We start from the raw sequence: 24,194 nt of genomic DNA, 5'->3' as shown, positions 1-24,194 counted from the left end.
TAGAAGTCCCTTCTCCTCTCTCATTTATAGCTACTTATATTTCTCTGCCTTTTTTTTAATGACTTTTCCACATGAAGCATTCTCTAAAATATTTTTGGGCAAGATTTCAACCCACATTTCCTCAAGAGTGCGATAATATCGGAAGCCACAGTTTGCAGGTCATTGCGAGAGGTCAGCAAGATGTCCCCTGGTGTTAATAGCTTGAGTAATATCGTTTTCTCCTTCAGATCACACCATTAAATTGTTTGCATTACCCACAGAGGGATTATTTGTGTCAGAGCAAATGAGACCTGATACAAATTCAAACTGGCTAATTTCAGCCTAACAAAAGAACAAGACAATGACAAAAATTTGTTAAGTCTCTTTATGCTATACAGGCAGAAGAGAAGAAATGTATTAAATAGATGGGTCCTATCAGAGAAAATTAGACAGCTTCAGTGTGCTAATGTGCATATTTTGAGGGACCACCCTGTAGTTTAGTCTCCTTTAGACTGGAGTTGAGGGGGTATTTTCCAAAGGTTTTAAAAGAAATGATATATTATGTTCTAGAAGTATCAGAGATTCCGCTTTGGGCCTCTCTATTCATTGAATTTCTTCCAATTCTAAGCCACCATTTTCTTTGGTCTTTCAGCCATACAAAATGCAATACTCCGAAGCTGGGTTCCTCCTTTGGCTGCTCCCCTTGTGCCTGATCTGTCTCCACCTCCCAAGGCATTTATCATTTTAATGTCTTTTAAATCCATTTTCCTTTTATCTTCTCACTGCCATCATAGTAACTCTTGCCTCTGAAGTGTCTCCACATGGGAAGAGGGCACTCAGAATACCCTGGTAGTTTCTTCAAATATGCACGTCAGGGCTCTCCCAGCAGACCATTGAATTAGAAAAGTGTATATGTGTGTAAAAGGGGAGGGAGAAGTCGTGCATATGTTGAAAATGTTCCCTGGTTGATCTTGATACAATGCACCACATTGCATCCTGAAATCACGTGTCTATAATGATGGTCTGGGCCCTCTTTCTGCAGCCCTCCTGCAAAGCATGTGGAGCCAGTGGGAGCCCACCTCTGATCAGGAGGAATCTGAGGAGAGACCAGCCTCAGTTCAGCCTTAATCCTGGCGCCTGCTTTATATCCTGCCCCACTAATTGGGTCTCCACGATAACCTGACTGGTACTCCAGGTCTGCCAAGGCTGGGCCTCTTCCAGGCTCCTGTCAGCCTCTCAGGGACTTGTGGGCCCTCAGGGGTGCATCCACCCCTGCTGATCCCCACCTGACCCAGGTCAATGACTGGCTTCCATCACCTGCAGTCAGGCTTCCCTAACCCTGACGTTCAACTGCTGATCCCAAAGTGGCTTCTCACACCTGATTGTTGGAAGAAGTGGCACCTGCTATCCCAGCTCTTCTGCCTGGTCCCAACCCTTCCTTGGTGGCTCCTCTCCTGGGCACTATTCTAGGGCCCTTGCTGCTCTGCTGTCATCTAGGACCTGCCACTTTACACTGATCTGTCTGGGGCACTCCCTCAGCACTGCCTTATGTGGCAGGCACAGCCTTTGTGAGCCTGCCCAGATCCAGCCAGCTCCTTCCCTCCACTGCATCCTCCAACATCCCCGGCCCCAGGCTGGCAGCTGCTCCAGCCTTTCACCTGCCGCAGAGTTCGGACAGAGGCAGCTTGAGGGGAACAAGTGCTTTCTATTTGAAGGTGGCCAGCCTCCACCTGTACTGCTTCCTTAACCCTAACCAGGGGCCCTGCCATCACCACGTGACCCTTTCCTGGTCTGGAGGTGTTGGAGAAGCTCCAACGAAGGACCCTAGGGGGTGATTTGCCCTCCCATGTCAATGGAATGCTTAGAATGCTCTCCAGGAAACTCAAGAGGAGCCCAGAGATGCTGGAGAACTTACCTCCTGTGGAGACAGGGCTGTGAGCTTCGTGTCCAGCCTTTCCCGCTCGCCGGGTGAAGGGTTGCTTCAGCCTCCTGCTCCCTGACTGGTAACTATGGCACAGGCATTAGAGTGCCCCACTGCCCTAGGAGGTCTGTAAGGGACCTAAAAAGAACGCAGCCTCCCTTACAGACCCCTTGGACTCTAGTCCACTGTCTTTTCCATTGTCCAAGGCTGCCTCTGGCTCATGAGCCGCACACACCCTGGCTCAGCTGTGCTCTCTGAACGTCCAATGCCTAGTTAAGCCAGTCTCCAAAGGACCTCAGAAGGCTGCTCTCTCCAGAGGCCCTGGAGCCTTTGAGGCCGCCGCCCTTAAGTCTCCCGTCCCCAGAGCCTAGTCCTAGGGGCTACAAAGAAGATGTGCAGCCAGGTCCCAGCGAACTCTTCTGTTTAGAGACCGCCACCCTTCTTTGCCAGATCCTGAAGGCCACAGCCCCTTCACTCCACAATCCCTGAGACCTCTCAGGCTGAGCCCAACCATTGCTTTTCCACCTGGGGCAAGGCTAGGCCTGACTCTCCCCCTGCCCCAGCACTGAAGTCTCTTACGTTACCTCATTCTGAGCTTAAGGGACTCCAAGAAAGCCCTCAACTTAAGAACTTCCAGATTGTCCCTGTGGGGCCCCCCAGGCTGGCCACTGTCCCTCTCATATTATAGAAGTCCAGAATCAGTGGCTAGTTCTTGGCATTGTCCCTGAGGACCACATTCAATGACACTCCCTCAGTTAGAAGGGTCTGCATGACCCCTGATTATATAGAAGCCAGCAAAGAAGAATCAGGAAGTCGAGAGATTCTCCAGTCTCATGCCAATGCCAACCTCCCTGAACTGCAAATCACCATAAAGCAATAGAACAATATTTCCCTTCAAGTTAGAACAAATGGAGGAGAGTCCAGTTATTACCCCATGAATTAGCATTAACCTCTTGTACGACCACCTCTATGTCCTTCTGAGGGTCTGTTCGATGCTACTGAAGAGACATAGTTTTGGCTTCTAAGCTGTATAGAGATTCAGTTAGAGAGCCCAGGATGATTCAGGTCTGCTGTGCCACCTCTGCGTCCTTACTCCCCTGGCCCCAGCAGAGAGCACTGAACTCCACTCCAAGACAGCGTTCATGTTTGCTGTGCATCCCTGGCATAGTAGCCAGACATCCAAATGGCCATGCACATCCTAGGAACTTTGCTACATGTTTTCCGGCATCCAAACCCTCAGAAGTAAACTCAGTATAACTCCTCTGGAGCCCAGAGCCTTTGACGGAACATCAGGCCTAACTATATGGAGCCCCAGAACCCAGGAGCTTGGAACACATCCTGGGGAGGAAAATATCGACCTTCCAAGGGAAGAATTGTTCAAGTCACGGAAATGTCCTGACCTTTCCTACGAGGCTCGTTTGCAGCATTCCTGAGGTGAGCCCAGTCGCAGGGGCACTGTTCTGGATACAACACTTATCTCATAAGCCTTATCCTGGACCCAGACAGGCAGGCTCAGAACAGACACAGAGCAGGAACAGACTGTTCCCTGACTCATCAGTGAGTCCAGTTCTGGAAGCCCAGTAATATATACACTCTAAGTAGAAGCCCTGGAACTGTCTCAGCCACACAGCCCATCTACTTCCTGTTAGTGCTTGAGGCTCAGGAGAAGGAGCCTTGCCCTGGAGATGGGCACCCGCCCCGGAGAAGACAAGGAAGCCTCTAAGAAAATACCTCTCGCAATCGAGGAGACTGATCATGAGACGATGCACATGGCTGGCCCCTGTAGTCCTAAGGGGGAAAATTCAATGAGATCTAAGTCTTCCAAAGTACCCTGGATCACAGTAGCTTGGTCCTGGGCTAGATAAGGCCAAGGCGCTCAACTCAGCAGCCAGCGACAGCCTCGGGGGAGTTTGGCCTCCACTCACATGGGCTCTGTGCTTAGCATAAAGCTCTGCTGTCACCATCTTGAAATCTTCAATAATTTTATCTTTGAACTTATTTTTTGTAAGTGAACTTTGATAGGACAATGGAGGAGTGTGAGCAGATGAGATGTGGAAAAAAGGAAAGAGCTTTATATTTTAGTGACAATTTTTTTCCTCCCTTTTTTACAAGGGGCCCACAAATTATGTAGCCAGTCCTGTCAGTGGCTCTGATGTAACTGCCTCCCAAGTGACCAGCCAACCTGCAAAGGAGGGAATTAAAGACAGAAAACTCACCAGGTACTCTCTGGAGACCCCACAACCTCTAGTCCCAAGCCTACCAAGGAAACCCCCTTGTACGCCTTCGGGTCACTCACACAAGTCAACTTCAGCCCTGGGATTACTTGGTAGCCTCTTCCAACTCCCCCTACCTCAAAAAAGACTATTCATGAGAACCAAAACATAGAGGGCCCACAATCCTGGGAGCAAATCGTGTTATGACACCATAGGGTTAGGAAGAAGAATCATGAGTGGCTGTAGGCCCATCCCTACAGTTATGATCAGGACAAGGACAGAGGCTGGGGCAGCTGCTCAGTTCCTGTACCAGGACCCACCCAGTGAATGTGTTAGTTCATTATATAAACATCTGTTGAGAACCTACTGTGCACCGGGAACTGCAGAGATGAAGACAGACACAGTCCTGCTTTGACAAGTTCACAGTCTAGTAAGACACACAGGTATATAATGAATAAATTATAATAAAATGGGCTAACTAGTTTTATGCATATAAATAGTGTGCTATAGAAGCACTGGATAATTAACTCTGCCAGGAGTCAGAAAATATCACAGAGAAGGATTATGAAAGATGAATAGGAGTTTGCCATGCTAAGAAAAACCAAGGGGGGTATCAAGCAGTCTGGTGAGCAGCTTGGCACGACAGAAGCCTAGGCTACACTAAGCCTAGGACTGGGGGTGGGTGGGTGGGGGGTGCTGTGTTTGAAAAAGAAGGCTGGAAACGGGACTATGAAAGGGCCTTGTCATCCCAGCTAAGGAATCTGGGCTTTATCTAGTATGCAAGAGGATCCAAGAAAAGATTAGGCAGAGTTAATTGTGCTTTTCAGGAAGATGCCTCAGCTGGTGATATGGAGGAAGGCTTGAGGCAGGAAAAGGTGGGAGGAGGGAATCCAGACAGAGATAACAGTAAGCAACAGAAAGGCAAGGCAGGGTCTAAGGGCATGTGGCAGGACCTGAGACATCACTCAAGTAGATTTGGTGACTAATTGGATATAGATGATGAAAGAGATATCCATACCACGCTTTCCAGCTTGGAAGGCAAGGCAGGTGGGACCTCCATTACACACATCCAATACAACATGTGGAATAAATGAAGTTTGCAGTACCTAGTGCAGGACATCTAGGTGTGCGTGTGCAACAGGCAGATGGACATAGAGATTTGGATCTTGTGAGACAGGCTGAGGATAGAAACACTGCTTTGGGGGATATTCACATAGAGGTTGGTCCACACCACAGGAGTGAGTAAGATCACCTTGAGAGAACTTGGGGAATGAAAGGGGACAGGAACAAAGGGCATTTCAGCAATGGTCAGAGATAGGAAAGACTGGACAAGAGACAGAAGGAACACAAGAGGGAAGAAACCATCAAATGGTAGCCACGCAACAGGGAGTCAAGCCAGATCACTAAATTCAGCAACTAGGAGGCAATGGTGGCTTCATCAGCACAGTCTTAGCAGAGTGGTGGGGGCAGGGTTAGCGGTATCAAGAAAATACTATAATAAAGAGAAAGAGAGAGAGAAGTAGTCAGAAAGGAGAGATAAGGTCACAGGTTATATTTTAATGGTCAAATATACAGGAGAGCAAAAATAAAGATGAGAGTAGGCTCCTGGGGAGGTTGGAAGCAGTGAGCTCTAGGAGAAAGCCTGAAAAGAAGGATGGGGGCCTTTGCAGGTTGACTAAGATGGTGAAGGAAGGGAAATTAGGGGAATTCACGCTAGATGACTTCTATCTTCTCAATTAGAAGGAAGCAAGAAAGGTGAGGTCAGCTGGGGGTTGAGAAAGGGCAAAGTTCAAAGGCCTTAAGGAATCTTAGTTTCCAGGACGAATTCCTACCCTTGAATCTTAGTTTCTAGGATGGATCCCTGCTTCCTGCTTTCAGGTCTCTCTGACCTTGGCTACCTGCTTTTTACACCTCTGCCTCTTGCCAGAGTTCCGAAAGCTCATGTTCCACTGACCTGCTCCCCTCCTGCTCCCTTGCAGCCACGGCTGGGCCTCCCTGGCTGCTCCTCCCTCCCCATGTTGACTGGCCTGCTGTGACTGATGGACTTTCCTCCAGCATTTACTATGATGGGCAGCTCAGCCTCTCTCGGGCATCTTGGCTACCTACCACCCACAGAGCCCTGGGCCAATCCCAGCAGGCTCCTAACTGACCTCTCCCTCTCCAACCCACTTCCCATCTTTGTAAAGCTCTGCTTTGCATTTAGCAACTCCCACCTTCCTCTCAACCCAAGATCCTATGACGGCTCTCCATTGCCAGATGTGGCAGTTTAGCTGTGGGCTGAAGACTGGCCACAGATCTATTAACTGGCCTGCAGGCCTTTTAACAAAAGTTGAACCTGTCCAGTTGGCCACAGGTGCCACCCGTCCCTATTGCCTTACACCTACCCCAGGCCCAATACACATACCAACGTTACCTGCCTAGTCTCTGTAAACATGCGACAATAAAGTCCACATGACCTTAGGATTCAAGACCTTCCATTCTCTGGCTCCAGTATGCCCCTAAAACCAGACTCTCATTACTATGCAAAGCCCTTATTACAGAAATCGGTCTGCCCTGTCCTCCCTTCCCACTCCTGGCCCTGGCATGGTCTTTCTAGATATGTGTGTACCTATCTCCCACCCTGCCTTTCCTCTTATCTGCAATGCTTTGCCCTCTCCTCTCCACTTGTCATACTGAGATCTGGCTCATATCCTACCCCTTCAAGGATGCCTCCATAGACTATCCAAACCCACAGTGTTTGGGGGGCCTCACTTGGCCCTTGCATATATTTCTTTGTTCCTTTAGTTATCTTTCTTTGGATAAGCTTCCCATTTCCTCAGACAAGCCTATGAATAAGGTTCCCTGTAAGTTGTACACAGGAAATATAAATATAAGCTGCACAGAGCACATCTGCCTCTGTGTCATCCATCATGCCCATGACCCAACTGTTGACTCATAAGCCTTGGTCATCTTCCGACAACCATAAAACATCAGAGCACTCAAAGATTCATAGTGCCTTCAGGGGAGAGGTCATGTCTAATAGGATACTGCTTAAAACCTAGTAGGTACTCAATAAATGTTTATGATGAGAAAGTTTAAAAAGCAGAAATCTCTTCTTGTTCAGAAAACATAAAGGACAAAACAGGCCCACTGCTGGGTGGTGAACTGTCTGGCTTGATAAAAGCAAACAAGCCTTCTTGTGTATCATTGTTGCTTAGGCATCCAGGGCCGGGTATATTTCACCAAGGCAAGAAGAGACCCACTGGAAGCAGCAGGAACTAGGAAGTCCCGAGCTCTGGCTGTACACTAGCCATGATTTACAAGGTGAACTTGGACAAATCTCTCAACAGATATTGATTCTTCAAGGTAATGGGATCTTTCCTTCTCGCACTCTGCAGAGCTAGAACAATCTGGAAGGGAGGGAGAGCGGATGGCTGGACTAGAAGGACAATTGTCAGAGCAGGGGGAAGGGCTGCTCACATCCTCCTCCCAACACTTCCTGGTCTGCCTGCCCTTTATCCCAGCCTCTACAGTGATCCCTAGGCCTGTGACAGGCTGTGATACCAGCAAACACCCTTTACTCCCAATTCCCACCCAAAATGTTTGCTTTAGCTGCACTGAATACAGTCCTCAGCTGATATTTTAAAAATACAAACAGGGTCTGGCCCCAAGCCTGTGTGGTTAAGTTCACGTGCTCTGCTTCGGCGGCCCAGGGTTTCGCTGGTTCAGATCCTGTGCAAGGACCTAGCACCGCTCATCAGGCCATGCTGAGGTGGCGTCCTATATAGCACAACTAGAAGGACCCACAACTAGAATCTACAACTATGTACCGGCGGGCTTTGGGGAGAAGAAGAAGAAAAAGATTGGCAGCAGATGTTAGCTCAGGGCCAATCTTTAAATAAATAAATAAATAAATAAATAAAAATACAAATGTTAACACAAATTTGATAAAATTCTACTATGAGTCCGCACACACCATACAATTCCAGGTGTTAAATGAGCCAAGTGCTGTGACAGATAATAACCACATTCATCACTGGGAGAAATCAAGGCCCCAAGAGAGGGCATGACTGGGTTCCGGGACTCTACACCTACCAGGAGACTGGGTGTTGGCAGGAGGGTTGTATGTAGTTGCATGATGGAACTTCTCTACTAAGTGAAATAAGCCAGACAGAGACAGACAAATACTGTACAGTACCGTTTATATGTGGAATCAAAAAAAAAAAAGAGAGAGAGAATAGAATGGTGTTTGCCCAGGGCAGGGGGAAGGGCAATGGGGAGATGTAAGTCAAAGGGCACAAATTTTCAGTTATAAGAAATATAAGTTCCGAGGATCTAATGTGCAGCACGATGACTATAGTTAACAATAAGGTATCGTATGCTTGAAAGTTGCTGAGAGGACATCTTAAGTCTTCTCACCACAAATAAAACGAGTTAACTATGTCAGGTGATGGATGTGTTAATTATCCTGATCTTGGCAATCATTCCACAATGTATATGTATATCAAATCATGTTGTACACCTTAAATATATACAATTATATTTGTCAATTATTTCTCAATAAAGTTGGGGGGAAAAACAAAGAGGTAGAATTTGAGAAGTATTTCTGTACCTCGCACTCAGGAAATATTCAATAACTGTTTGTTCTGGCTTAAGAGGACGGTTTCAGGTTTCTGAAACGAAGAAAAGCCAGAAACAAAAGTTCTGAAGGAGAGAGTGTGATAAGGGCATAGAGAAGCTGAGTGGATTTAAATTAACAGAACTGAAGGAGTATGCGGAGGAAATGGAAAAATAAGAAAGCAGAGCAGTGATGACACTGGAAATGAGGACAACGATTTGGAAAAATGACTTTTGAACCGACTGAGGCATCTGAAATAACGAAGCAGGAAAAAAAATGAACCCAGAGCCAAACTTGAGATAACAAAGGGCTGCACAGAGCAGAGGCAGAAGGGAGGCACAGACACTAAAAACGTTGTAGTGGAGGAGGTGTCAAGAAGCGGAGACCATCTGAAAATGTGGGATGGAATGGCAGACAGCGATGGGGTTCTTTTTTTTTTTTGAATTTGAAACAGTCTTCCTTCTCACATCAGACACGGAGGTTTTCTCAGCCTCCGCGTTCCTCCTCAGAATGGAGGGGTTTGTCAAACTGTGCTGTTGGGGGCAGCAACTGGGAGGCAATGACATGTTTGCACACACTCAGTGACAGCTCGCCCTGGAAGCAAACGCCTCTCTCCTGGAAGGCCCCTGTTGCAATGTCAAGAAGCATATAGGAAAAGCATCTGCGACAGAGGTGCTCCTGTGATAAGCCATTTTGAGACAAAAGGACAAACGCCATTGGACTCAGTGTACTAAGGATTGGTGCCTGGGTGTCTTGACTCTGAAAAGAATTAGTCATTCTCTGTCTGATATGAGTGCACAGCAGCAAGAGAGCTCCTGAGGGCCAACGATCTGATCATTTCACTCAGCATTCTTAAAGGCAAAGCTTTAACTTTTTTTTTTAGACAGATATTTGATTACTAAGGCATGCAAGGCTTTCAAACATTGAAAGCAGGCTTCTGTGATGTAGCAGCCACTGCAAGGCCACAAAAGCTGAAAACAAATGTTTCAGAATTACTGGGGACTCTGATTAGCTTCTCTTGACTCCTGGTTCCTGTGTGTGTGTGTGTGTGTGTGTGTGTGTGTGTGTGTGTGTGTGTGCATGCTTTTTTTTTTTAATGGAGCAAGGACATTTCACTGATGAAGCCCATAAGCAATATTAAAAGGCCTGGGTTCTGGTCCTAGTTCTTTTCAGACAAAGGGCAAATTTCCCAATCCTAGTAAAGGTGGTAACAGTACTTACTAATAGTAACGACTAACAAGTACTGGTAGGATGCGTTACCAAGGTGGGGACAGTTTCTTAAGAGGAATGTCTTAATAGATCTACACACACAAGATGTTGGTGCTGTATTATAGGATTCTTATTAAGCTAACACTTGATGATCAGGGTCTCACTTATAATGTTTTCTATAGTAATGTTGCACAAGTGAAATGAATTATTAATGCAAAGATCATCTGTCAGAGACAGAAATCATTAACAGAACTTCACGGCGGGGAGTGTTTATAGGGACTAGCAATGCGAGCGCAGGACTTTTCATTTCTTTGGTGATCATGTGTTCAGATTGGCCTGGGTCTGCAGAAACTGAGCTGGTGCCATTTGCCAGCTGTCAGGCAGCCTCTGCAAAGCACACCCAGGCAGCTTCCTCCTGACTACTTGTCCACATCGCAAAACCTGCCATCATGATGGCACCAACAGGGGGCCTCTAGTCTCCGTCTCCACAGTTCCTGTAACATTACTGGGAACAAAAAGGCACTCTGCTTGAATACAGGGTAAGGCTCTTCAGACGCAAACCAAGGCCCAAAACGAGTAGTTAATATTTACTTAGTACTTACTATCTGCCAAGCACTATGCTCAGTGCTTTACGGGCATTATTTCACTGTATCCTCCAAACCTCACCATGCCAGAGGTACTGATATTATCCCCATCTTACAGCTGGGGAGACTAAGTCACAGAGAGGTTAGGTAAATTGTTCAGGGTCACACAACTCGGAAGCCGCAAAGCCAGGATTTAAGTCTGTTTCCCTCCCCATTCCAAAGTCCCTACTCTTGCCATATACTTTAATGAGCATGAAGTTTGAAGACTAGAGCTGTCATTCCCCAGGAGATTGTGTCTTCACTTTCACCACCACGCTGCAAAATCTTTAGAACAAATCAAGAGCGAGCTCAACATTGAGAGATTAAGTGACTTCACAGAAGTAATCTTAACTAGATATCAAGGGAAATACAAGCCTCATTACTTGGGTCAACGTCATCCCAGCTCTATCACTTACAAGAAGCTGCTAACTAACCTTGAAGAGTCGGGGCCTGGAGTCAATCTGCCTGGATTTTAATCTCAGCTCTGCTACTAATCTTGGGCAAGACACTGAGTCTCTCTGGGCCTCAGTTTACTCATCTGGTAACAACAACAGAACCTCCCTCATAGGTTCTCATGATGATTACATGAAATAAAACATGTAAAGCTCTCAGAACCATGTACATATGGCACACAATATTAACTATTCTTATTTTTGCCAATATGGATCTATGAGCAAGATGCTTAAGTCCACCGGAGCTGCCTCATCTACAAAACAGACCTGCAGAGACTTGTTATGAGGGTGAAGTGAAATAAAATCCTAAACGCATGTAACACGTGGACCTCCTCATAGCAGGCACTAGAAAAACACTCACTTGTTTTTCTCCTCCCAAAACAGCACTATCACTTACCCTTCTGGGACCTCAGTTTCCCATATTATAAAATGGGATACCCACCAAGTCCTCTGCCATTTTCTCCCTCACAGGCATGTCAGCCAGAGCCTGCCAAAGGCCAGGCTGGATGTGAGGAAACCTGGGTTCTACTTTTAGTTCCAGCTTTTGAAAAGCCACTTAACTTCCCTGAACCTTGATTTGCTCACTTATTCATTCTATTGTAATCTCAACAAGTGTCTTCCAGACACCATGCTACACATTAGCTATGCAAAGATAGATACAGTACAGTCCCTGACTTTAAAGATTACACAGCCTAGTTCAAAATAAAGGCATGTAAACAGTTAAATGCATTGATTAATGTATGGACAAAACAAAGAGGTGGCCCAAAGGGGCTAGTAATCAGATTTACCCAGATAGGGTAAGGAAAGACTCAGAGAAGATAGGCCCTTGAGTCTTACAAAATGAATGGGAGTTTTCCAGGCAGAAGAAGAGGAAAGGTATTCCTACACGTGCAAAGGTTTAGCGATGAAAAGGAGGAACTAAATAATTAATTACAGCTGAGTACAGGGTGCATCGAGGCGGGTGGCAGGAAAAGAGGATACTAATATCTTCCTCACTTCCCTTGCAGGACTTCCATGAGACCAAATGAGAACTATGTCTTAAAACACTGAAAAAAAAGGTAAGGCTGCAGAAACGCCACGTAGATTATTAGTAGTACTCTAGCAAGGCTCATTATGGTACTTAATTTTCACCCATTTCCTAGTGTGAGAACTCTGGGTATTGTTTTTCTTCTTTTACCATCCTTTCCTCCTTCCTCTCTCCCCTGAGAAAAGGCAAGGAGGATTTAGCACTGATCTAAGTGGAGGGGTGGGAGAGAGAAATGAGAAGGAAAACATCTAGCTCTTTGTTTCAATTACTACAAACCTTTTCAAAGTCCCTTAACTACAATACTTCCCTTATTTTAAAAGAGTTCAGATGTGATCGGCCAAACAAGAAACCTTGATGCTAAGACCATGGCTCTTCAAACATTCTTGATGATAACCCATACTAAAAATACATTTTATATTACAATCCAGTACACACACACACACACACAGATTTTGAAACAATACTTATACTGATTACATGCAATGCACTCTACTTTCTCTTCTTTTTTTTTAAAGATTTTATTTTTCCTTTTTCTCCCCAAAGCACCCCCCAGCCCCGCCGCCGTACATAGCTGTGCACCTTTAGCTGTGGGTCCCTCCAGCTGCGGCACAAGGGACGCCGCCTCAGCATGGCTCGACAAGCGGCGCCACATCCGCACCCAGGACTCCAACCGGCAAAACCCTGGGCCGCAGAAGCAGAGCCCACGAACCCAACCACTTGGCCACCGGGCTGGCCCCCGATACTTTCTCTTCTTATCTATTGTATGTTATTTAAAAAGTGTCACTTACAACCTCCTAATTGATTTCACTACTTGCTAGTGGGTCACAACCTACAGTTTGAAAAACACCACCCGAAGAGACAAGAAGGTTCATGGAAGACTTCGAAAGTATGGTTCACAAATCCCTTCAACCTTTCTTTTCTTCTGCATCTCAAGACATCGCAAAATAAAAGAAGTCGAGACCATTTCCTGGGAAACAAAACATCCATGTATGTAGAGTTCACCTTGTGTGTTGTTTGACAATAAATGAGAAGTTTCCACGTGGGTTTCTTGTGTGTTTGGTTGCGGCAGCTGATAAGGCTTGTTGACAAGTAGGATTTCAAAATACAGGACTCTCTCTAGGCAGGGCTTTGGTGCCCTGTGGAAAGTAGGATCATATGTCCCCAATGTCTTTTCAATGAGAACATTCAATAAGCAATTTCTTTCACATAAAGGGTCCATCACACATCAGAACCCAGAGGTGAGCAAGCATTCTGCCTCAGGGCTGCTGAAATGGGAACACAATGCCTACATGCCTTTCCAATCATGCACAGATTTAAAATTCACACCATCATCATCACTACCAGCACCCCTCAACAAGGAAAGAATCTCCCCATCCAGCTCTGTAAGCTTTTGTGTTCAACCAAAATCCCAGATCTGGAAAGAAACCCAAAGGTCATCTCGTCTACCTCACTCCTTCCAAAGAGGATGGCCAACTAAACTTTTTTGGCTCACAGTTGAGCTCTTTCTCGTTGTACCACAACATGTACCTGTGCTTCCCAGGGCCTATCTTGTGGTACTGCACAAGCTTTAGATATTCTACCGTCACACTTTTGACTATGCTGTTTCTCCTACTTAGAATGTCTTTCCCTCCTGCCAGTACAAATGCCACTCATCCTTCCAGATCACACCCCAAGCCCTCTAAGAAGCCTTCCCCAAACTCTCCAGCTCCTGTCCATCCTTCTTTCTTCTCTGAAATTAAGCTCAGTGAATTCATGCAACTCTTTGCCTCTTAGATGCTATTTAACAAACAGCTAACATATACTGATTGACTCTCTAATATTTAAAAAAAGGTATGTTTATAAGAAACCTTAATCTTGTTAACCTTTCCTACAACATATGTATCAATGAGTAAATATAAATATTTAGCACTTTATCATGAAGATATTTAAATCAGGTAATCACTATAGAAATAAGCATTAAGCTATTAATTTACACATACTCAGAACCAGTGACTACAATAATGGTAGATGCCAGCACTGTTGATTTTTCTAATACAGTGTCATATGGTAGAGACTTGTTTTAGGGAACTGAATTGTCACATGCATCAGATAAGAGCAACTGAGGGGCTTCCTCCCTAGAGATACTGTGGCAGACGTTCTCACGGAGGAGACTCCGTGCTTCGATACACAGTCAATCCATGAACTCTGTGTGGCTTTGGTTACTTATTGTTATAAGAGGATCACTGAATTTTATAACTTAGAAAGAACTTAAAGATTGTCTATTCCACCTCAGATGAGGAAATTAAACCAAGAAAAGTTGAGTTAATGTGCTTCAGATCACCCTTGTAGAAAATGAAAAAGTTAGGGCTAAAATCCAAATCTTCTCTTATCCAAAGAAATCAGGAGCTGGAAGTCAAAAACCCTCATACCATCTCGCTCTTCAGTTTCATTTCCCCTGTCCTCAAGCTTCCTGTCTTCCACCAGATCCCTCTGTCTCACCACTTAGGAACTTCCCCAGGTGCTTGATGCCAAACTGTCTTCCTGCCACTAACCAATTCCCCAATGTTGTTCCATCTCAATGCCACCACTTCTCTTATCCTACTGGGCAATTCCACTGTTTATTCTGGTTTTTCCTTATCCAATACCACACCTGCCAAAACCACACAGCTCCTTTATTTTAAACCCTTCCATATGTTCCAGACAACATTACACACGAAACTGAAGCTAGTGACCACAACTGTCTCTCAGAATTCTATTCTCTGTACCTGGGATTACAGAAGCCTTTTTTATCTCATGCTGTGTATGGTGTATAATATGCTAAAAAAAGAAAGTTTTCCCTTTAATCAGGTAGGTAATTTCTCAAGACACATAGCCAAACAAACGATTATGTTTGCAAGTTAACCAGGGAAAGTAGCAGAGTTCATTGACACTACCAATAAATACCAAACTTTACTCTTTACCAAAAACATCAATATCCTTCTAGCTCAAGGGCAGAAAAATTGATTAATGTCACTCCTCCCTTTCTTACTCTTGTCTCTGTTCTTGTCAAGACAGTAAAAGAAGAACAAGGTGGCAAAGCAGAAAAGACAAAGAGGAGACCAGCAACAAGTCCAAATAAACCAATACTAGCTGCAGAGTGTGGTGTGAAACACGTGGACTCCAAAGGCCCCTGGTCAGTGTTGGTTTCCCCAATAACAGCTGAGTGACCTTGGGCATACTACTTGAACTCTCTGCTCAGTTTCTTCATCGGTAAATGAAGATAATAGTAGCGCCTACCTCACAGGGTTGCCATGAGGATTAAGTAAGTCAATATGTGTAAAACACTGAGGACAATGCTTGACGCATATTAAACACTACATAATTATTTGTTAACTAAAATAAATCCTCAGTTTGAAATTATTTTAACAATCATGCTATGCCTCTGCTGACCTCCAAATCTGACCAGCAGTTTCAGCACCTAGAGACATTGTGATGGTTCCCAGTCCACACCCCATACACCCTGCATCCTCTAATAGGAATTATTTCCCAAGAATTCATTTTAAAATCCCTTCGCATTGGGCCTTGATGGGAATATATTTCTGGATATCCCTCAATAACAGTCCTCATTGCTGCAGCCACCACACATGGTGAGAAAGGGCCTCTCTGACAGAGAAGACAAAGCCTGTGAAACCAAAAAAGTTCTTGTTTGCCCACACATCACCAATTCTACCTGTAACCCAGGACTGGAACAGGCCACCTACCATAGGGAGAACAAAACAAAGGGAAAATTCTTCACACGAAATGTGTCTTCTTGGTATGGGGCTCATAGTACAGAGCAAAACTCCTCAGAGCTGTCCGAACTCACTGTCCTAAAGCTTCTCCCATTCTTTCTTCATTTTATTTTGACCAGGCTCTTGGCTACACCAAATCTGATCTTCTCAAGGTCACCAAAAAACTACCACTTTGTCAAACCCAGTAAGACTTCGTCTTACTCCACCTCTCAAGAGTATTAACACTGCTGATAGTTCCTTCCTTCTGGTGGCTTCTAGGCCACCATATTCTCCTGGGTTTCTGGCTACCCCTTCTGGAGCTCCTGTGCTGGTTGCCCCTTGCCTTCCCACCCTCCTTACTGGAGTACCTTGAGGCTCGTTCCTTGGTCTTCTGTCCTCCATCCACATCCAGCTCCATGGTGAGCTCACCCAGTCTTGTGGTTTAAAACACCGTTTCTTCCCCTAATGACTCTCAAATACAGATCTCCAGCCTGGACCTAAATCCTGAACTCCTGATTCAATAACTCACTTGGATGTCTCATAGGATCCTAAACTTCGCTTGTCCTAAACCAAACTCCCGACCTTCACCGCGAACCTCCTCCGGTTCAGTCTTGCCCATCTCGGTGATTGGCACTCCCCATCTTCCCTCCTCCTCTCACCTCCCTTCGTATCTCACCAGTCAGCAAATCTCATCAACCTTCCATTTAAAAAACCTCCAGAATCTGACCACACCTCCTCACCTCCAAACTGCCCTGTGGTCCCTGTCACTGTCATCCCCACCAAGTACTGAAATGCCCTCTTAGGCAATTCTTTTACTTCGCCCTTGCCCTATCACAGTATTTTCTCAAAACAGCAGCCAGGAAGATGCCCTTAAAATGTAGGTCAGATCATGTCATTCCCTTGTTCAAAACCTTCCAATGGCTTCTCATCTCACTCAGAAAAGCCAAATAATTCCTTATGATAACTGTGCAGCCCCATATAATCTGAGTTGCCCCACCCCCATGCCATCAGCCTTCTGACCTTATCTCCTCCTCCTCTCCCCTTGCTCACTCCACTCCAGACACCCAGCCTCCTCGCTGCTCAGCGCTCCTATGCTTATTGCATCTTCTGCCTGGAACCCCCTTCCCCAGACACCCACATGGCCCACTCCCTACCACCTTCACGTCTCTGCTCAAAAGTCATCTTCTAGATGAAGCTGTCTCTCACAACACTTTTTAAAATTACAAACTATACCTGCTCTCCTTATCTCGCTCCCCTGCTTCATTTTTCCCTGAGGACTTATCAATATCTTATTTTATAAACTTTATAATAACATTTATTATAAAATTATTTTGTTTATCCCCATGAGAACACTTAGCTTGTCTTCCCCTATTAGAGTATAAGTTCCAGGTAGGTGGGGCTTTGCATCTGATCTTGTTCACTGCTGCATTCCTACTACCTAGTAAGTGCCTTGTATACAGTAGGTACTCAATAAATATTTGCTGAAGGGATGGGAATAATGGCTCACTTGGTTCCTCTTACCTAAGACAGTCATCACCGTCTTCATTAGCTTCATGGGTGTCTTCCGGCGGCTGATGGACCCACTTGTATGTGGAGATAAGACATTGGTTTTCCTCTTGACGTACATGTAGATCCGCAGATATACCACAACCATGATGAAGAAGGCCACGAGGTTGGACACAGCCCAGAAAATGAGGTAACTCCTGCTGTAAATGGGGGCCAGGGAAGAGCAGGCAGAGACGTCACAGAGGCAATTCCAGCCCAGTGTGGGGACCGCCCCCATAAAGATGGCAATGGCCCAGACGAACAAAATGAGCAGCGTCACCCTCTTTTTGGTCAGGTTGCTGTGGACCCGCATCCTCATGATTGACATGTGCCTCTCCACAGCAATAACCAGCAAATTGGTCAGGGAGGCGGTCAAGCTAGTATCCAGAAGTCCCTGGCGGAGAAACCAGCGGTTGACTGTCAAAGTTTTCGAAACTGGGCCAGTGTTAAACATCAGGAATACATAGGCAATTCCAGCAAAGAAATCTGCAGCAGCTAGGTTAGCCAACAGGTAGTAGAAGGGGAAATGAAACTTTCTGTTTTTGATCACTGCTGCGATGACCAGAGAATTAGAAAAAAAAATAAACAGGCAGAAAAACGTTCCAACACACAAAACAATCACAAGCTTCGTTCCTGTCCACTCATCGACAGTGTCACTGTTGCTCCTATTATAAAAAAAGTCCATCTGCTTATCATAGTGACACTCATTCATTGTGGAGAAGAACCAAACATCCTAGAAAGAAATTTAAAGAAGAAACAAATATCACTCTTTGCAAAATCAATCACTAGCCCACCAATTGCCACTGCTAAGCCTCTTGTTCTAGTCAACTCCTGTTAATCCTTCAGATCTCAGTGTGAATGTCCCTTGCTCCAGGACCCCAGCCCCTGACCTCCTATCACAGCATTCATCTCTCATCAGTAAGTGTTGTCCATTTCCCAGGCTAGGCCATAAGCTCAGTGAGGGAGGGTCTCTGTCTGTTTCGTTTACCATTATAACCCCAGGACCCATCTGCCCTGGCTGCCGCATGACAGATATTTGCTGAATGGCTGGCTGACTGGCTGGCTGAATGAATGAATGATCATTGAGGCAGCAGTAGGTCAAATATTCTGAGGCCTGAAAAATGCACTCTGCCTTGGTAACGGTTAAACGCAGCACAATTAATGCTTCCTCCTGGTGATTTCCAGCTCAGTTCTTATGTGTGGGTTCAGTTCATTAATCAAGGGCAGGTTGGTAATGTCTGGCACCTTCTTGCCAAGATAATTGGGGTTGAATTACTCTTCACACGACCAAATGGCTTCCCCAAGAGATTAGTTTTCCACCACTTCCGATTCTACTCCTGATCCTCCTTTTGCCATCTTTTGGTTTCCAGCTACAACGACAGCACTCACTTGTTAAGCCTGCGGTGCAGGGCTGGGGACTTTGGTCTCAATACCCCTTCCTGACCTTCTTGTTCATTTCTTCCTCATATTCTCCTAATCCACACCGTACAAATGTGAATTTGTTTACTGAATTTTCCAACTCAATCACTTCAAGTCAGTTTCCTTCCCTGGGCTCTCTTGAACACAGCAAGTGGTGGAAGAGCAGGCCTCCATGGGCAAAACTGAGATGTGGAATTTGGGAAGATGTCCAACCCCATGCGGATGTGAGGACATGCCTGCCAAGTGAGGGCAAGTCTTCAGGACACATGTCTGAAAGTAATCTCCAAACCAGGGTATCAGGCAGACAGAGAAGGTACTAATCTCAGGTCAAGATCTTTTGGACCCCAAAAGTGAGGGATTCCAGGCAAGGAGGAGCTGGGATGAAGCTCTAAGGATGCCCATCCATCTATGCTTGGTGGAAAGACCAGGTGTTCTGCCTTGCAGTGGTCTGGCCACGGCCATGAAGGGTCCAATCAAAGAAGACTGGGATTGAAGGCCTGGAAATCTATCTTCTGGGGAGAATGACTGTGGGCTCCCTCACAAGGAATGAGGCTGCAATTTACTTGCTGGAGAACCAGAGATCCAGTAGGCCCAGGCACAGAGCCGTCCACTGGTGAGAACAAAGCGGCTCTAACAGCAAAAGCTTAATAGAAATCCCCAGCTATTACAGTTCTTACAAATTCTGCAATTTGGATATAAATTCTGCAATATATGGATATAATACCATATCCAGAATCAGGATAAGTAGATCAGATATCAGTTTGAAGCAGTACAAAACAGAAGTGTATCTCAGACAGTCTTCTTTTTAATTATATTCTAATAGGGTAATGATCCTTGTAAATGAATTAGATACTTCCTTCTCTATCATGGCAAATGGAAGGTAAAATGTCATTTTATATGCTTAAACTGGGAGTGGTCTCAAGAGACAAATGGTTCTAGTGCCTTTCAACTACAAAGGAGGGGGACGCAGTTTTAACAATGACAAAACAAAAATTGCTCCCTTTGGCAGATATTCACCAATATTTAACTGCCAATATCAGATAACCCCATAAAACAGGCCAAAATATCTACACTATACCATAATTTTCCCAAATTAAAAATACAGATACATACAGCTTTATAATATTCCAGTATATGAATATAGCACATTTCACTCAACCAATCCCTAAATGTTGGACATTTAGGTTGTTTCCAATATTTCACTTTTATAAGCAAGGCTACATTCTTGTGGATTAATCTTTACATATTTGGTCAATTATTTCCTTAGAATTAACCCAAAGGTTTCAAATTGATGAAGTAAAGGATATAAATTTATTTAAAGGCTGCTGATACATATATCAAACTGCCCTTGAGACAGATTCTATTTCTAATCCCACCAGTAGCAGATGAGAGTTGAATAGAAGATACTAATCTAGTGAAATCCAATTTAAATATCCAAGGAGGAAATTCAGCTTTCAACAGTGTTGAAAGTATACAGAAATTCAAGACAATCTAAGAACCACATAAGAAATTTTAATGATGCAATTTTATGTGTCCTTTCACTAATAAAAAATAATTTATGTATTTTATTTTGTTACATGCCCTAGAGAGCTAAGAGAAACACGTTTCTAATTTAAAAGTTACATTATCCTTGATTAATTCATCAGTAATATCAAGATTAATATGTCGGAAAGATGTTGGAATTAAGATACTACCAAAAACTGGTTAAAATTATGCTAATATCCTTTTGAAGGGGTCTTAAAATTTTAACTTTGGTTCATAAATTTGGTTGAGTTTATAATTACAGGATGCTCTAAAACCTCAATGATTTTCACTTTAAAATTTTCAAATTCAACATTCTCCCATCAAAGTCAAAATGGCACATTCTTAGACATGTTTTAACAAAAACTGTCCTGAGACTGAGAAGTACTGTTGTCTTACAAAGTTGAGAAACCACAGAAAACCCATGACTAAACAGAACTTCCACCAAGTAGCTCCTTACCTCCCAGGCCAGAATTCTACTTTGGGGAGAAGCAGGCAATGAGAGAAAAAAAGTTCATATAGGGAATTGATGAAAAAGATCCCACAGGACGGAATATTATAGAACCACTGAAACTCATGTTTATCGTGAAGCTGTGTTAACATGAGAAAAACCACGAGCCATTATTTTCATTGCCAATAACTACATACGTATGTATTCATACATATATGTATTTGTGTGTATATATATATACACACATGTATATATTTGTGTGTGTTGGCTATTTTTAAAAGACATAGAAAAAGATAAGGAAAACAATCTCAAAATAGTAAATAGTTAATTAAGAATAGCAGAATTTTTAAAAAATTGTTTCCAGTTTTTCCTATGTTCTACATTTCTGTAATAAACAAATAGGCTTTTAAATATTGCTTTACAAATTCTTTCTTAGGAGCACACATTCTACTTAATGTATTTTACCTTCCTTTGACAACTACAGCTCTGAAAAATCAAAATTAATGTTCAAAGGAAAAGCCTCAAGGATTTGCTTATGTTCATTATTACTACTCTTACCAGCACAGCACATTTTAGAGTTTTTCAGTGATAATGAAAATAAAATGGTTTCCTATTTAAAACTTCATGTAACTATATAACCCTATATGCTGACAACTAAGCACATCAGGATGTCACTCTCTCCAGCTCTCCTATAGATGTTTCCTAACGTAATCACCTCAGAGTTCCAAAAGTGAATAAGTGGATGTTCTATGAATGAGTACTTTTGATTTTTCCTCCTCTGCCATATGTTGCTAAGCTTGTTGACAGGCTCTAATACATATTAACTACAGATCACCATATTTCCTTAGCTAGAAATTACCAAAAACTTTAGTCAGCTTATAAGAAACGATGGATTTATCATCTTGACCTCTCTCAAGCCTTCAAATATGATTCTGTGATCCTGGCTTAAACATCCCCTCCACTGAGAAATCTTCTCTGAGCAATCCAAAGAAACTCCACAGCGCTCACTATGAGAGAGCCCTGTTTTATCTTCATCAGAGCACTTGTCATTCATCACATATTCTCTTTGTGTTTATGCCTTTAATGTCCAACCCCCTCCACTACACTGTTCTGTTCGAGCAGAGGAGGGACCTTGCCTTTTGAGGTCATGTCTATAGTATCAGCACTGGTAGAATAAATGAATGAATCTACATCCTACACTCTCTCTTCCCCCACTAAAATGAAAAGGTTTAGTTAAATGCCTTTGCTGACTTACACATCACCTCCTAACTAGGACAATTAGAGAACTCCTTCACTTATTAACTCTGTGTTCTTGGGTGAGTTACTTAATATCTCCACTTCATTATTACTATTTTTAATTGCTAATATTTGAGTGATCACTTGGTGCCAGGTGCTGGACTAAGCATTTCACATGGGTCATCTTCTGTAATCCTCCCAAGAATGATATAGATACTATTATTCCATCCATTCTGCAGATGAGGAAACAGAAGCACCCTTCCTGATGGTCACACAACTAGAAAGGGGAAGACCCTGGATTCTACTCTGGCAGCTGTGCTCCCATGCTAATCTACAACACTATACCTTCTCCCCACCACCCAAAACACCAGACAACCAAGAACTACAGTGATACTGACAATAATATAGAATTACCAAAATAGAACGGTCTGATCAAATCACCTTCAAGGACTGTTTTGCACTATAAAAAAAATGGGGCATTCTAAATAGCCTTTCGTTTTTGTTTTTTGTTTTACTAGCCCTGAAAAGTGTAGAAAAGACAATTTTCTGAAAATATGTTTTCAAATGTTACGCTAAGTGAGGCCACACAATATGGTCAATTTCAAGACTAGTTAAATGTTGCTAAACTTTAATTCTGCCAAATCCCAAGCTGTTTTTTTCTTTTCTCTCTTTTTTTTATACTAAAGGTTTAAAGGATTTGAATAGTTCTGACCCAGAAACAAAAGATGTTAAACTTTGGAGCTATTACCGCAACTTCAAACTTCAGTAATTTAAGACTTCATAAAGTGATGGTTTAGAAAGTCTATATGTGGAATCCAAATGAAAACTTCATGAGCAAAGCTTTCATTTAGACTCTCCCAACTGGATTCTCTGAAAAAACGTCCAGCCAGTCCATAATGTGGAAACAATTATGAAAATTAAGACATCTGAAAACCACTCAAGCAGCTTGTATTTCTAGATGCATCTTACAAGACAAGTTGCTGCTGGCCTTTCAGCTGGCTTTCAACAGCACTCCCCTCCTCCTCCCAGGAAGAATCAGAGTGCATCAAAATCAAGGTCACTCGGTGCTGGGCATATTTTCTTTCCTCTGGTCCACAAATGCAGAAGAGGCCTCTCCTGTCTGGAAACCCCAGCCAAATGGGACTTGAAGGTTAGGCTAACAGGTAGCTAACAGCCGGAAAAGAGACCACTTCTGCATAAGCAATTACCTTTGCTCACTAAATTCTTTTTAATAATTCATTTTAATGGCAAAACTGGGATAGCATGGGAGGTTCAGATCCATATATGATCCCTGAGGTTCATTTCAGCTCTTGGTTTCAAGGCGTCTAGACTTGCTGTTCCTTCTGCCCCGAACCTCTTCCCCCACATACTCACAGACTCCTTTCTCCACCTCATTCTGGCTCAAATGTCACTTCACCAGAGATCCCTTCCCTGTCACTCTCTAAAAGAACACCTCACCCTACCCTCCTGCACTTTCACCCTGTAACTCTGCTCTATTTTTCTTTACAGAGTTTCTCACTACCTGACTCTAACGTCTTGGGGCTATGGTCTGTCTCCCCATGCACTTAGGAGTCAGGGACTTTGTGTTCTTATGACACATCCCCAGGGCCTGGAAAAATGCCCTGCACATAGTAGGAACTCAGTAAATACTTGTTAAATGAAGTATCCTTGTGCACACATACATGCCCGCATGAACTCTAGCCATTTACCCAAACTGAGCATTATTACTTTCTTCTTCTTCTGCATACTCTCTAATTTGGGTCTCATGACTCTTTCATTTCCCTCTATAGACTTGGCTCCAAGCCCTGCTGGCTGAGAGGTGCGAGGAGTAGGGTTTGCCACCCTTGAACAGCAGGTTCACCACAGCAGACAAGACAGGGTGGTCTAAAGGGCAGTCCCACAACAGGGACCTGTCCCCTATCAGTATGGACATGAGAAACCAGGATTCCTCTTTGAACATAACTTCAAAAGAGAGGGCAACCCAAAGGCCAACGCTGGAACAGTCTGAGTGACAGTAAATGAAGTAGTATTGGCTCATAACTCAAAGTATAAAATAAACATCCGTGAGTCCATACTGATACAAATAAATGATGGAATAAAATAATAAATGAGAAAGAAGAGACAAATCTGCCATGCAGAAGAATTCCAAATAAAGTATGCAGATATTCCACCCTAAAGGAGGATAACATAACTCCCCACTCCTTACTGCGGGCTGTGCATGACTTCCTCTCAAAGAGGACAGTGTGGGGGCCTGGGGGGGGGTCACTTTTCAG

At 43.9% G+C, this 24,194-nt stretch overlaps 1 protein-coding gene across 1 annotated transcript in view; it reads right to left on the bottom strand.

The window, feature by feature from the left end:
* The window catches only part of LPAR3 (lysophosphatidic acid receptor 3), a 72,687-nt gene that overhangs the window by 31,796 nt on the left and 16,697 nt on the right, over positions 1-24,194 (bottom strand). Inside the window, exon 2 of the mRNA XM_001917815.6 lies at positions 17,271-18,027. Within this exon, the coding sequence (XP_001917850.3) occupies positions 17,271-18,006 (736 nt within the window). The 5' untranslated portion in view covers positions 18,007-18,027. The remainder of the gene's footprint in view (positions 1-17,270; positions 18,028-24,194) is intronic.

Source organism: Equus caballus, chromosome 5, assembly GCF_041296265.1.
Source record: "Equus caballus isolate H_3958 breed thoroughbred chromosome 5, TB-T2T, whole genome shotgun sequence".
In the NCBI taxonomy this organism is placed as follows: Eukaryota; Metazoa; Chordata; class Mammalia; order Perissodactyla; family Equidae; genus Equus; species Equus caballus.
This window is presented reverse-complemented; position numbering and strand designations above follow the sequence as displayed.